Consider the following 11,609-nt stretch of genomic DNA (forward strand, 5'->3'; position numbering starts at 1 on the left):
CTTGCTCAGCAGGAAGGATGGCCTGGGGGTTCCCCGCTCCGGCAGCGCCCAAGCACCCCCCCCAGTTTGTAAAATCACTTGTGTCACCTCCCAGGTGAGTTTGGGCAGCGGGCACTGCTGTCATGAGGGCCGTGCGGCCTCAGCTACCCTGCCGCACCAGCCCTTGGCCGCTTCCCGCAGCCTCAGAAATACCTCGCGGACAAGCTCGCCCAGCTGTAGTGCATCCCTCGGCTCTGCTTCTGGCCTGTGGGGGGACGCTGGCACTTGTTCCCTGCTTGGAAAAGGTCAGAAAGACCAAAAACGTTTGCCAAGAAAGTGAAGTGAGAAGCAGCAAGGCCCCATGGGCTCCCACATGTGCACGCAAGGGGAAAGCAGCCAGCACCCGGCTTTGGTGGCTTTTTTCAGCCAAGCCCCAACACTGGGAGCTCGGTGCCTGCAGCACCTGCACCGCAGCTGGCACGGGAGCATCACACTGCCCTGCCAGCTGTGTCTCTGAGGTTGGGGGCAAGCAGCGTCCCGCAGCAAGGGAGCCACGCTTCGAGCCCCTTTGCTGCTCCTATTTTTGACTCGCAGGGTGCCACGGCTTCTCTGCCCGTAAAGGAGGCAACTGGAGGCAGCACATTCCAGCGCTGGTTTCCCCGGCCACTTTGCAGCACGGGGAGTGCGTGGGATCACTCCTCTGCCCTGCTGATCCCAGCGAAGAGGGTTTCCAACTTCTCACCTTGTGCTTTAGGACCCGAGTGATGCCTGTGGCTGTCCACATGCAGGGATTCACGGGCTCTGGTGCCACCGCTGCTGGCAGTCCCAGATGCTGCCAGCAGCAGTTTGTGCAGGAATTGCAAGGCGGGGACCCATCGGGCACCCTGGGCAGGGCCAGACAAGCAGGGTGCAAGAAGGTCCCTCGGCACAGGGAAAGGGGCTCGGAGGGTCAGCACAGTCCTGCTCCTGTGCATGGGGACAGGCTCTCAGCCAACACTGACCTGCAGCCATGCGGTATGTGAAAAACTGCACTTTTATTGACTCAGTAAAAACTATGAAAAAATATAGCTTGGAAAACATTGCTTCACTGCTCCCCCCCACCCCAGTGAGAGGCAGGGCCCTGGGCAGGAGCCCCCAGGGCCATCCTGAGGGGACAAAGAGAGAAGGGGTCCCCTGGAGCAGAGGGGGACAGGGTAGGTCACTGTAACAGCATCCCCAGTTCAGGGCTTTTGGGCATCCAGGTGCAGCACTGGGCAGCAGATCCCAGCCGAGGAGAGCTGGAGCAGCACCGAGCGCTGGAGCGATGCTCCTGGCGGTGGGGAGCGCACATGGGCTGGGCCAGGAGGAAGCCCCAAGGAGCCCTGCTCCCCACAGTGCTGCCCCATCCCTCAATCCCAGAAAGCCTCCTGGGTGGGAGGAAAAGGGCGGCAGGTGCAGGAAAGGCAGAGCCCCAGAGGCCCATGAGCTGGGGGTGCCCGGGAGAAACACTGGGAGCATCCAGGCAACCTCTGCCCCAGCCCAAAGGGGCCAGAAAGCAGCCTCTGGCCCCTGCGTGCCAATCCCAAGCTGCGATGGCTCTGCCACCATCACAGCTTCAGTCCCACACGTGGTCCAGCCCTGTCCCCCAGCCCCCAGGGGGGATACTCTCCTCCCTGTTACCCAAATTACCCAACTCCTGCCCTGAGAATTTTTTTTTTTTTTTTTTTTTTTTTTTAAAGCAGCACTAGCTGCAAGCAGTGACAGGCCAAGGAATGCTTGAGGCAGAGGAAGGGCCACGCCTGCCCTTCAGCCTCTCCCTCGCCACCGGGGTTTTACAGTGGAGATTTCTCTCTCCTCCCCCAGTGGCCAAATAATACTGTCGTGCCGGCCCGGCCCCCACGGCCGGGCAGCAGGAACCACCTCTCGCTACGCTGTGCGGGTGGGCAGCGCAGCCCCCGGGCTTGGCCCTGCGCCGGCCATCCCGGCCGGGGGGGAGGCAGCCTAAAAAAAAGAAAAGACGACCAACCCTGGGCTCAATGGTGTCCTGGAGGTGGCCAAAGCCAAAGCGGGGCAGGAGAAGCCTCTGCCAGGCCCCGCGTGGGGCAGTGCTGCCAGAGGAACAACGCCTAGGGCCAGGAGCATCAGGGCGCATCGTCCTCCCGCGGCGCAGGCCATCGCCTCCGGGCCACCCGTTGTCACCACCGCGCCGGAGAGTGAGGCCGGGTGGCTCCACGGCCAGCGCGTGGGGCAGGCACAGCTATCTGCCGCTCTCCTGGCGTCGCTGGAGCAGCTCGATGACCTCGGCAATGCCATCCTCGGGGACCTGGGAGCGGGGCCCATGTCAGCACCGCCGGCTCCTGCCATGCAGCCCCCGGGGCGCTCCGGCCCCCTGGTGAGCCRCGTTCCTGCACCTCCCACCCCAGCAGCAGCAGTACAACAGAGCAGTTGAGTCCCGAGCGCCGCCTGGGGCCAGGAGAGGCAAGGAATGGAGCCAGTGCTCAGAGCCTGCCAGAGCTGGCCGAGGGCAGGACAGCCTCACCAGCGGGGAACGTCTGCCCAGATGCCTCCCTGCCCACAGCTGCAGCCTGGTACATGGCCGGGTGAAGGAACGCGGCTCCCCGCCAGCCGGGTGGCCGCAAGCTTACCAAGGCATGATCGAAGTTGAAGGTGCTGATGTAGTACGCCGATATGTCCACGTTGGCCAGTGGCTCGGCGATCTGGGCCACGATGCCGCACTCGTCTGGGGAGGCAAAGGGCCCGCTGGTGAGCACAGGTGTGGCAGGGGACATGGCCCCACAGCTAGGACATCTGGGAAGCAGCCCCCAGGTGACAGCAGCAGAGGCAAAGCCCGAAGCTGCAGGAAGCCCCCAGCTCCACTCCGAAGCAATCCTGAGAATAGTGTGGGTGAAATTAGGCCACACTCACCGCGGGTGGGGAGCGGATGGGTGCTGAGCTCCATGGGGAAACCCTACCCTGCTCCACCACAGGCTGCCCATGTCCCCTCTGCACTGGGGCTCCCCCAGGGGTGCACTGAGCAGGACAAGGCACCGATAACCCGGGCAGGGGACCGAGATGGCAGGCAGAGCCGCAGCAACGCTTACCGAAGCCCAGGGGCTGCCCACCGATCCGCACCATCCGCCAGAGCTCCCCCGTGGAACTGGTCAGCAGCAGGTCACTGGGGAACCTGGAAGAGCAGGGGGGGACCCTGGGTGCAAAATCCCCCAAGACCTGGCACCTGCTGGAGCCGGGGCCTCAGGGAGGGACACGCAGCCCCGAGACGGGTCCCCGGAGCACACGAGGCTGGGGAGCCGCGCTGAGCCGCGGAGGGCACCCACCTCTTCTGGGTTTCTGCATCCATTACGATTGAGATGTAGCCCTCGATCAGCGAGAAGGCAAAGAAGGTGATGGTGTCAAGGTCCTGGCTGCCAGGGCCAGCCTCCTTCGGGGGACTGCAGACAGAGGGAGCAGGGTGAACCGACCTCCGGGCTGGCCAGAGGCCCTGACATCAGGGAGGGAAAGGGCTGGCTTGCAGCACCCAGGGGTGCTAGCCTCTACTAGTGTCACATCTGGATGTCTCACTGTCACCCCCTGGGTGGGGGCAGACCCAGAACAAGAGCGGGTGTGCTCTGCACTTTGGAAGCCTCCGGGACTGGAGGTGCAGCCTGCAGGACTTGGCTGCAACCACGTTTCTGCATGCTTCTGAAGCACCGCGGTACCTCTGGAGTGGGAAAGTCAACACAGCAGCTGCTCTTTGCACCTCAGAAGAGATCTGCTCCCAGACAAGCCTGAACAGGGTTGCACTTGTGTGCTCCCAGGTGCCTGGACTAGGTGAAATGTAAAGTTTAACCCAAAGGGGAGGTGAATTCCCAGCAAGAGTCCTGAGGCTTCGTGTCCCCACGGGGAGAGGGACCCAGCAGACAACGCTGCAGAGCTCCAACCACCAGGAAGTCCTGAGCGGGAGCAGAGCCTCACCACGGGTCCCTGTGCAGGGTTTCAAACAGTTTTTTTTGCAAAAGAAGGCTTCCTATTTTGCAATAACCCCCCTGTCCGGGCTTTGCTGCAATAGGTGGCCTCTTCCCCCAGCTCGGCAGCGCTCGGAGCCAGCCTGGTCGGCTGGATGCTCCAAGGGACTCCCATCTCCCAGGGACAGTGAGCCCAGTCAGCAGCAGGACCCCCAACACCTGAGCGGCCAGACACTGGGACACCCTTGGGAGAGCAAAGCCAGTTCACGAAATGCATCCAGAGCTTGAAAGAGTGGTGGGAGCAGAGGGCAGGATGAAACACACCATTTCTCTCGGTGGCTGGGGAAGGGAAGGGAAGGAGCAGCCTGTGGCCCGGGTAGGCCAGAGCGGGGCAGCAGGGGAGCCTGGAGGGACCCCAGCAGGTCCCAAATACCCACAGCACCTCCTTAAGCCCATGGTGCAAATGCCTCTAGCAGCCATGGGTTGGAGCAACCCTGCCTGCTCCACACCAGCCCTCCCAGCCCGCAACCCTCCACACTGGGCACAGCACTGGGAACCCCAAGACCCCTTCCAGCACGGGGTGCCAGGCTGGGAAGGACACGGTGTGCATGCGACCGCCGAGGGTTCATGTGCCAGGTCGCCCCGCAGCCTCCTGCCTAACAGCAGCACCCGCGCGAGGTGCCAGCACCCGCGGGGACCCACCTGTGGGAGTAGAAGAGGACGTCGATAAGCATGGTGGCGATGGCAGGCAGCGTGTCGGGCGCCACGGTCAGGATGCAGAAGCGGTTCTGGGGGCTCTGCACGGGGTGCACCGTGGGGCTGGCAGCTGGTGGGGGGACAGCGTGCCATCACCCTGGGCAGGGCACCCAAGGCCCCCCCCCGCCAGCCAGCGCTCCGGCTGCTTGGGGACAGCACAGCAGTGCCACCCCGTGGCCACAGCGGTGACAGCCCGACATCCCTCAGGGCACAGCGGGGTGGCCCTGGGGGCACGGATCCAGCCTCCGGAGCAGGAGCACGCATGCAAGACCTGGCCAGCCACGGGGACGCAGGGCCACGGGCAAGCCCAGGCGCTCACCTGGCTTGGGCTTGAGGAAGCCGTTGCTCACGTCATCGCAGTTGACAGGGACGGACTCGCCGTTCTCCTCCTTGTAGATGTCGAATTCTCCTGCCAGCGTGTGGATCACCATGGGCAGGTCCTTCTCCCGGACCTGGCAGGAGCGTGGGAAGAGTCAGGGCTACAAGCACTTCCCTCAAGCCTCAGCCCCCTTGCAGGAGCATCCACATTCCCATCTGCTCCCAAACTGGGCCAGAATCCCTGCACAGCCAAGTGGCACCCAGGTCCAGGACAGTGGGGAAGGGGACAGGGGCTGCTGGGTGGCCCCATCCAGCTCTGCAGGACCTCAGCACCCTGCCACAGCAGCAGCCTGCCAGGTGCAGGTGCTGCAGGACTCTGTCCCTGTCCCCAGTGGGGTGCACGTGCCCCTTGAAGGCAAACACTCCCCCTCTGCCGTGCGGGACTCACCAGGATGAAGTCCGTCTGGTACGTGGAGAGCATCAGCACCGAGACGTTGTGCTCGGCCAGCGGAGCAATGACCGACTTGGCAATCTTGGTGACACCAGTGGCCTGGCAGCCGGAGGAGGCCCTGCCGTTGGACACAACGCTGAGCACCAGCCACGTCGAGTCCGCCACCTGCATGAACTCTGAGGGCGGCAGCTCTGCAACAGGAGGGCCAGAAAGGGGAAACTGAGGCACGAGGGCCAAGGAAGAGCAAGGCTGGAGAGAGCCCACCAGGGAGCCATGGAGTCACGCTGGCCTCACCAAGCCTGCTTCAAGCATGGCCAGAAGCTGCTGTATCGTCCCCCCCAGAGCTGGGGCAGGCCATGGGTGTCTGCAGCCAGCCCAGAGCATGCCGATCCCAGGCCTGGGGGGGAACAACAGAGCCCTGTCCTCGCCGGCAGCCAGGTGAGCTGCCCATCCAGCCCTTGGTGACACCGGCTTCGTGGGGAAGGGCTGTGCCCATTGGAGGGGTGCGTCAGCCCCATGCTGGAAGGAGGTGGCAGAGCCGGCCTCAAAAGACCCCAGTTTTCATTGCATGAGACCCCCATGCCAGGAGCCGGCCACATTCTTTGCTGCAACTCCAAGGTGGCAAGGTGTTTCCCAAGAACGGGAACAGCCCCAGAAATGCCAGTAGGATGCACCCGCTGCACCCTGCAATCGCCTGCCTGCTCGTCTCCCAGATGGGCCCAGGCATCCCCTTCCCCACCTCCCCGCAGCCCCCGGCACCTGTCCTGGCTCTGGGTGCTGCAGAGGTGCCCACGGCTCTGTGAGGTGCGGGAACCGGAGCGGCTCCAGGGTGCCGGGAACAGGAAAGTCCAAGCTTGCTCCTTGCCCCGCCGGATGCGGGACTCTGCCCGTGCCACAGCAAAGCCTTGCTGGCCACAGCAGGGAGGGCCAGCCCCCCCCGGTCCCCAACCCTGGCAGCCGGGGCTGGGCCCCATCCCTCCTGCATGGCCCTGCTGCGACCAGCCCTGCCGCTGCCAGCACCCATGGGTGCCACACCACAGGCACCCAGGAAGCGTGGCAAGGCTACAGGCACCCCGACAGAGCCATGTTGGGTGCTGGCGGTGCCCGCAGCAGCGCACCACTGGGGAGTTGGGGCAGGGCCAGCCCGGTGCAAGAGGGACCAGAAGGCAACGGGGGCTGCAAGCCGATCCGGCACAGGCAGAAAAACCGGGGGGGTGTCCAGGCTCACCTCGTACCTCGGTCAAACCCAGCAAAGCAGCAACCCGGGGCACCCGTCACACCAGAGCGGCACCACCCGGGACACAGCCATCGCCAGCAAGGTCACAGCATGGGGAGCAGCAACGCCTCCCTGCTCCAGCTCCGCGCTCCCTGTCTCAGGGGGACGGGATGGAGCCGCCGGCACAGACAGTGATGGCAAAGCTGTGCCGCAGCCCGGCTGCACAGGGCCCAGCCTGCTCTCCCCCGCGCTCGGCAGAATAAAAAAGAAAAAAAATCGCATCTCAAAAACAGAGCAACCGCAGCCCTGGCTGCGGCTCACTGCATCAGGTGCCGGGCGCCGATCCGATGGGAACGGCTCCCACTTCCCCGCCGCGGATCCCACGGCGAGCACAGCCCCACTGTCTCCAAATGGACGTCAGGCGACGTCCAGACATCCTCAGCTCCCCTCCAGCAACCGGGCAAAGCCCAGCACGCACAGATTGCTTTCCACAAGTGGCTGGAGGCCAAGCCAGCGCAGAGCCCTGCTGAGCGGGCCGCGGCCCTCAGCTAGTGCTGGGTATGGCACGGGGCGGCATGCACTGGGTCCAGGCGGTCCGGTGAAATCCTGGACCCTTTGCAACAGCTCCAGTAGCTTCCCAGGCTCTATTTTCATTCGCATTAGGCTTAAGAGGGTTTACGGCAAACAGGGGCTTCAGCTCTCTCCATCCCAGGCGCGAGCACCTGCCCAAGGGGATATCAAGAGAAGCAGCTCTTGCAGAGCCTCACAGGGGCTGGAAATCCTGATTTTTAGGGCCCGGACTCCTGTTGGAGCTGGACCCCTGCCCATTGGCATGGGCATAACACGCACAGCGAGGAGCTCCTTCAGCTTCAGGCTGACCTGGATGGAGCACAGGCGTTTGAAGAGCCCCTTCCCTTGGTGTGGGAATGGCAGCTGCCCCGGTACCCGCTGGCACTAGCGGGGCCCAGGACTGTTGCACCTTCTGAGAGAAGAAGTTTCCTTCAACCAAACCTGGTGAAGGGGCTGCCCCGAGGCCTGCATGCCTGAGAACTGCCAGCCCACATCCACAAGTGAGATGAGCTGGAGGGGCTCAGCAGCCTACACCTGGACGTGGAGAGACAGAGCACAAGTTCAGCCTCAGGAAAGAGCAGGGCCAAGGCCATGAAGCCTCCAAGCCCAGGTCTTCTTTCTCCTCCCAGCACCGGCTGCCCTGAGTTGGCCATGAGGCAGAGATGGGTGTCAGGGTACACAGCTACTCCAAAAACAGGGATGGGGGTGCACAACATCAACCCACCGCGTGTGCGTGCCACCCCAGCCTTGCCCAGCAGCCAGACCACAAGGGCCCTGGGGCTGCCAGGTCTCCTGTCCCTGGCTGGGCAGAGAGGTGTCACAAAGCCAAACTGTGCCAGGGATGCTCAGGGACTGGGACGCTGTCCCAGAGGGACACCAAGCTGGTGCCCGCGGGGAAGCGGAGCCCCAGGTCAGCTCCAACGAGCGCCATGCCTGGGGCTGAGCCCACGCTGGCCGGGCGCCAGGGCTGGCTCCAGAAAAGCTGCTTTTGTTGGCAGGGCCCAGGCACGCTCGCGGGTTCCTTCCTGCCCCACGCCCCTTCTCCCCAGGAAGGGACGGATCGGGGCTATGTTCTTCCTCCCATGTTTCATTCGGGCACCCGCTCGCAAGCCCGCTAGCTCCCACTGGGCGCTGCGCGAAGGGGCTGGTGCTGCCCCACAGCAAAACTGGGGTGACCAGGGCAAGGGGACCAACCCACTCACCATCCAGAGCAGCACCCCCAGGCCAGGACTCCTCACGTCCCCCTTCCCCACCCCAAAGCACCCATAGGTCAGCCCCTGGAAAGGCCAGGGCTCTGGCAGGTCCTCCCGATCCCCCCAGGTCAGCGCTGCTCCCCATCCAAGCCACGGGCCCAGCAGAGCCTCATCTGGGAATGCAGCAGTTAGTCAATAACTTGGTATTTCAGCTGGGGTCTGCAGTGGAACAGCCAAGCTGAGAAGGCAAACTCATCACGCCAGTGAGGTAGCGGAGCAGGAGAAGGTTTCTATGTTCAGAAGCCCTGGCGTCCTGCTGCTCCTGGGCAGCAGCAGCAGCAGCTCGAAGGAAGCGCTGGAGCCCAGCAAGCTCTGCCCCGCAGGGAGAGCAGCCCAGCTCACCTCCCCACAGCCAAAGCATCCGTGATCCGTCCCGGCATTGCCAGCGCCGCAGACCCGCTGTGGGGCAGAGGGGCCTCAGCCAAGGTCGCAGCCATTAGCAAGGAGACCACACGCAGGCAGCAAGGTGCAGGCCAGGCTGCCGGACCTCCATCGCCCCAGCTGCATGCCAGCTGCAGGAACAGCACCACCATCAGTCCGGATCGGGCGGCTACGGCCGGGTCCGATGCTGGGGCTGCCGAAACCGCCAATTGGGGCAGGGCCGGCCCAAGGCCGGATCTCGAGGTCTCCTGGGTTGCAACTGCAGCCGGGAAGGCGGACGCCTGCCCTTGGCTCCCAAGGCCGGCAGGGAGGACGGGGGTATCGCAAGCTGCTGTGGGTCCTTCGGCTGGGTCAAGCTGGCTCCCGAGCGCCAGCCACGGGGCTCCCATGGCCTGGGCGAGCCCGGAGGAAGAAACGTGCTCAGCTTCCAGGGGCCTCCCTCAGCTGCCGCCACTGTGCAGGCGTTTCCCCCGGCTGGCTCCTTGCACAGGAAGCGCCAGAACAGCCTCTGCGCGTTCCCAGGGCCAGCAGGTTGGGAGCCGCGCGCCCTGTCCTAGCGGTCACCGCTTCCTACTAATCTCTTTTCAAGACCACCAGGAACTGCAAGGCGCTGCAGTGTCTGCAGAGCCTGCCGACAGCGTAGGGCAACGGGGCCACCCCGAGCTGCGGTGCCACCGCGGCGGGTCACCAGCAGCCCGAGCACCAACGTGCAACAGGCCCCGGGAGCACAACGGGACCCCAGGAGCACAGCGGGTGCAGTCCCGGGGCTCATTCGGCCTCAGCTAGCTCATGAGCTTCCCCCCCCTCCGCCAGCAGGTCCGGTTCAAACACCCACGAAAGCAGCAGCACTGAGACCGCAGCTGCGCCAAGGGCCGCAGCATCCCAGCCCAGTCCTGCACAAGAAGGAGCGGCACGGGGGGGACACCCAGTGCACACTAGCGGTTTCCCCCAGCTGCTGGTCCGGCCGTGCACAGAAGAAACCCAGCAGCAAATCCCCCAAAAATAAGGCATGGGGGGAGGTTGCAGCTGAGCCTCTCAGCCCGCTGCAAAGCTCAACGCCTTGGGGTTGCAGCCCCACCGTGCCAGGGACAGCTGCGGCCCCCAAGGCGAGGAAGTGGCTGCATGCAGCGCCAGCAGCCCCCAGCCCCGCGGAGGGGCGCCAGGCCGGGCGGGTGCCGCAGCCCCATTGTTCCGCGCTTCCCGCCGCCCCCCTTGGGATCGCGGCCCGCGGACAAACATGGATCGATAAACAATGCAGCAGGGAGGGCTGCGGAGCAGCCCCAGTCTCCCGAGGCCCCGCTGCAGAGCTCTGGGGGGGGACCCTGTGCTGCGGACCCGCAGGCAGCTCCTGGGATCTGCCAGCAAACGGCTCGGGGGGGCCGAGTCAATGAAACTGGCTCCCGGTGAGAAGATCTGAGGCCTGGACCAGCGTCAGCTGCAGGCGGCCAGCTAGTGCTGCGATGCAACCAGCCCTCAGCGCTGCTGCCCGGGAGCCGCCGCAGCCGGGCCGGTGACCCTTGCTCCTTGGGGCACGGCCAAGGAGAGAAGATCCGGTTGGCTCCCTGCAGCCTCCGCTGTCCTGCGACAGGAAGGTTTGGGTGGGAGCGGCCGGGAACACCCGGCTGGGGAAAGGATCTGCCCCTCCGGCACAGCCCGTTCTGCTGATACCCTGCCCGCAAGGCGAGCGCGTCCCGTGGGGCGGCGGCGGGTGAGGCGCAGCGCGGGGTGGGTGCACTGCTCTGGGCTGAGCCTAGCTCCCCGGGAGCCCCCGCGCACCCAGGCCACCACAGGGTGTCATGGGTCCCACATGCAGCTCCCCAGGGAGGCAGGCGCAGAACTGGTCCCGTGCGGCAGAAGCGCCACCGGCCCCAGCACTTGCCGGGCAGGTCAGCGACATGAAAGAAGCCGCAGGAAGAACTTGCTAAGCAGCACCTTGCTCGCTCGCAGCAACTTGGCAGCTGCTCCGGCAGCAGCACCCGCACAGTGAGATGGGTGGCACGGCCGGGCTTGCAGCAATGAGCCCACCCTGCCCAGGCGTCCAGGGAGGGTGCTGATGCCTGCCCCCTATCCCAGCTTGCCCTGCCTGCCTCTGCTCCACCGTGCGGCCCTTGAAGGCCTGCTGCAACACGGGCTCCCGGGACGCTTTCCACACCACACTCATCTGTCAAGTACGTGAAGACGCCACTTTGCCTTGGAAGTGGTTATTACGGAGACGCAGCCAGCGGCGCGCCAAGGCAAGACCTCACCAGGGCAAGCCGGCACATCCCCAAGCAACAGCCGCTGCCACAGAAGGGAGCTCCACGGGCAGCTCCGAGCGGCCCGTGAGCCCTCCCCGGGGGATGAGCATGGTACAAGCTACAACTCGCTGGCCACAGCACAAGCACAAAGCTCGAAGCGCAAAGCATCGCCGTCTGCGGGCTCCTGCGTCATCCAGGTGTGCGCAGCATCTGACCGAGCTACCCGCGGGGATGCACCGAGAACTTACACAACTTGTTTCAGGAGCTCAGACCAGGGCCTAGCACAGAGCTGACGGCCTCTGCTGCAGCAGGGACACCGTCACAGGGGAAGCCACCGCACGGTACCTTTAAAGCCTTCTTCGTCTAGCATGATCGTGTAGTCCTCGGGGGTCTCCGTCAGACTGAAGAACTTGCACCTGCCAAAACACACAAGCGCTGCTGAAGCGGGACAGGCTGGGGGCACCGCAGCGGCTCCGGACGGGGCATGGCTGCACCCCGCCGCCCTGA

At 64.7% G+C, this 11,609-nt stretch overlaps 1 protein-coding gene across 2 annotated transcripts; it reads right to left on the minus strand.

Moving 5' to 3' along the window:
- Window positions 1-993: 993 nt before the first annotated feature.
- Window positions 994-11,514, minus strand: CASTOR1 (cytosolic arginine sensor for mTORC1 subunit 1). 2 transcript variants are annotated; one of them, XM_026076597.1, is made up of 8 exons: window positions 11,448-11,514; window positions 5,443-5,636; window positions 4,996-5,128; window positions 4,623-4,746; window positions 3,294-3,407; window positions 3,060-3,142; window positions 2,604-2,698; window positions 994-2,281 (listed from the first exon to the last, which is right to left on the minus strand). In XM_026076597.1, exons 1-8 carry the CDS (start codon window positions 11,470-11,472, stop codon window positions 2,216-2,218), a joined length of 834 nt encoding a protein of 277 aa, XP_025932382.1. In that variant the 5' UTR covers window positions 11,473-11,514; the 3' UTR covers window positions 994-2,215. The 2 variants fall into 2 exon arrangements, with proteins under 2 accessions (XP_025932382.1, XP_025932381.1); XM_026076596.1 differs by lacking the exon at window positions 11,448-11,514 and adding an exon at window positions 11,351-11,425.
- Window positions 11,515-11,609: the final 95 nt, after the last annotated feature.

Source organism: Apteryx rowi, unplaced genomic scaffold (assembly GCF_003343035.1).
Source record: "Apteryx rowi isolate R43461 unplaced genomic scaffold, aptRow1 scaffold_434, whole genome shotgun sequence".
Lineage (NCBI taxonomy): Eukaryota > Metazoa > Chordata > Aves > Apterygiformes > Apterygidae > Apteryx > Apteryx rowi.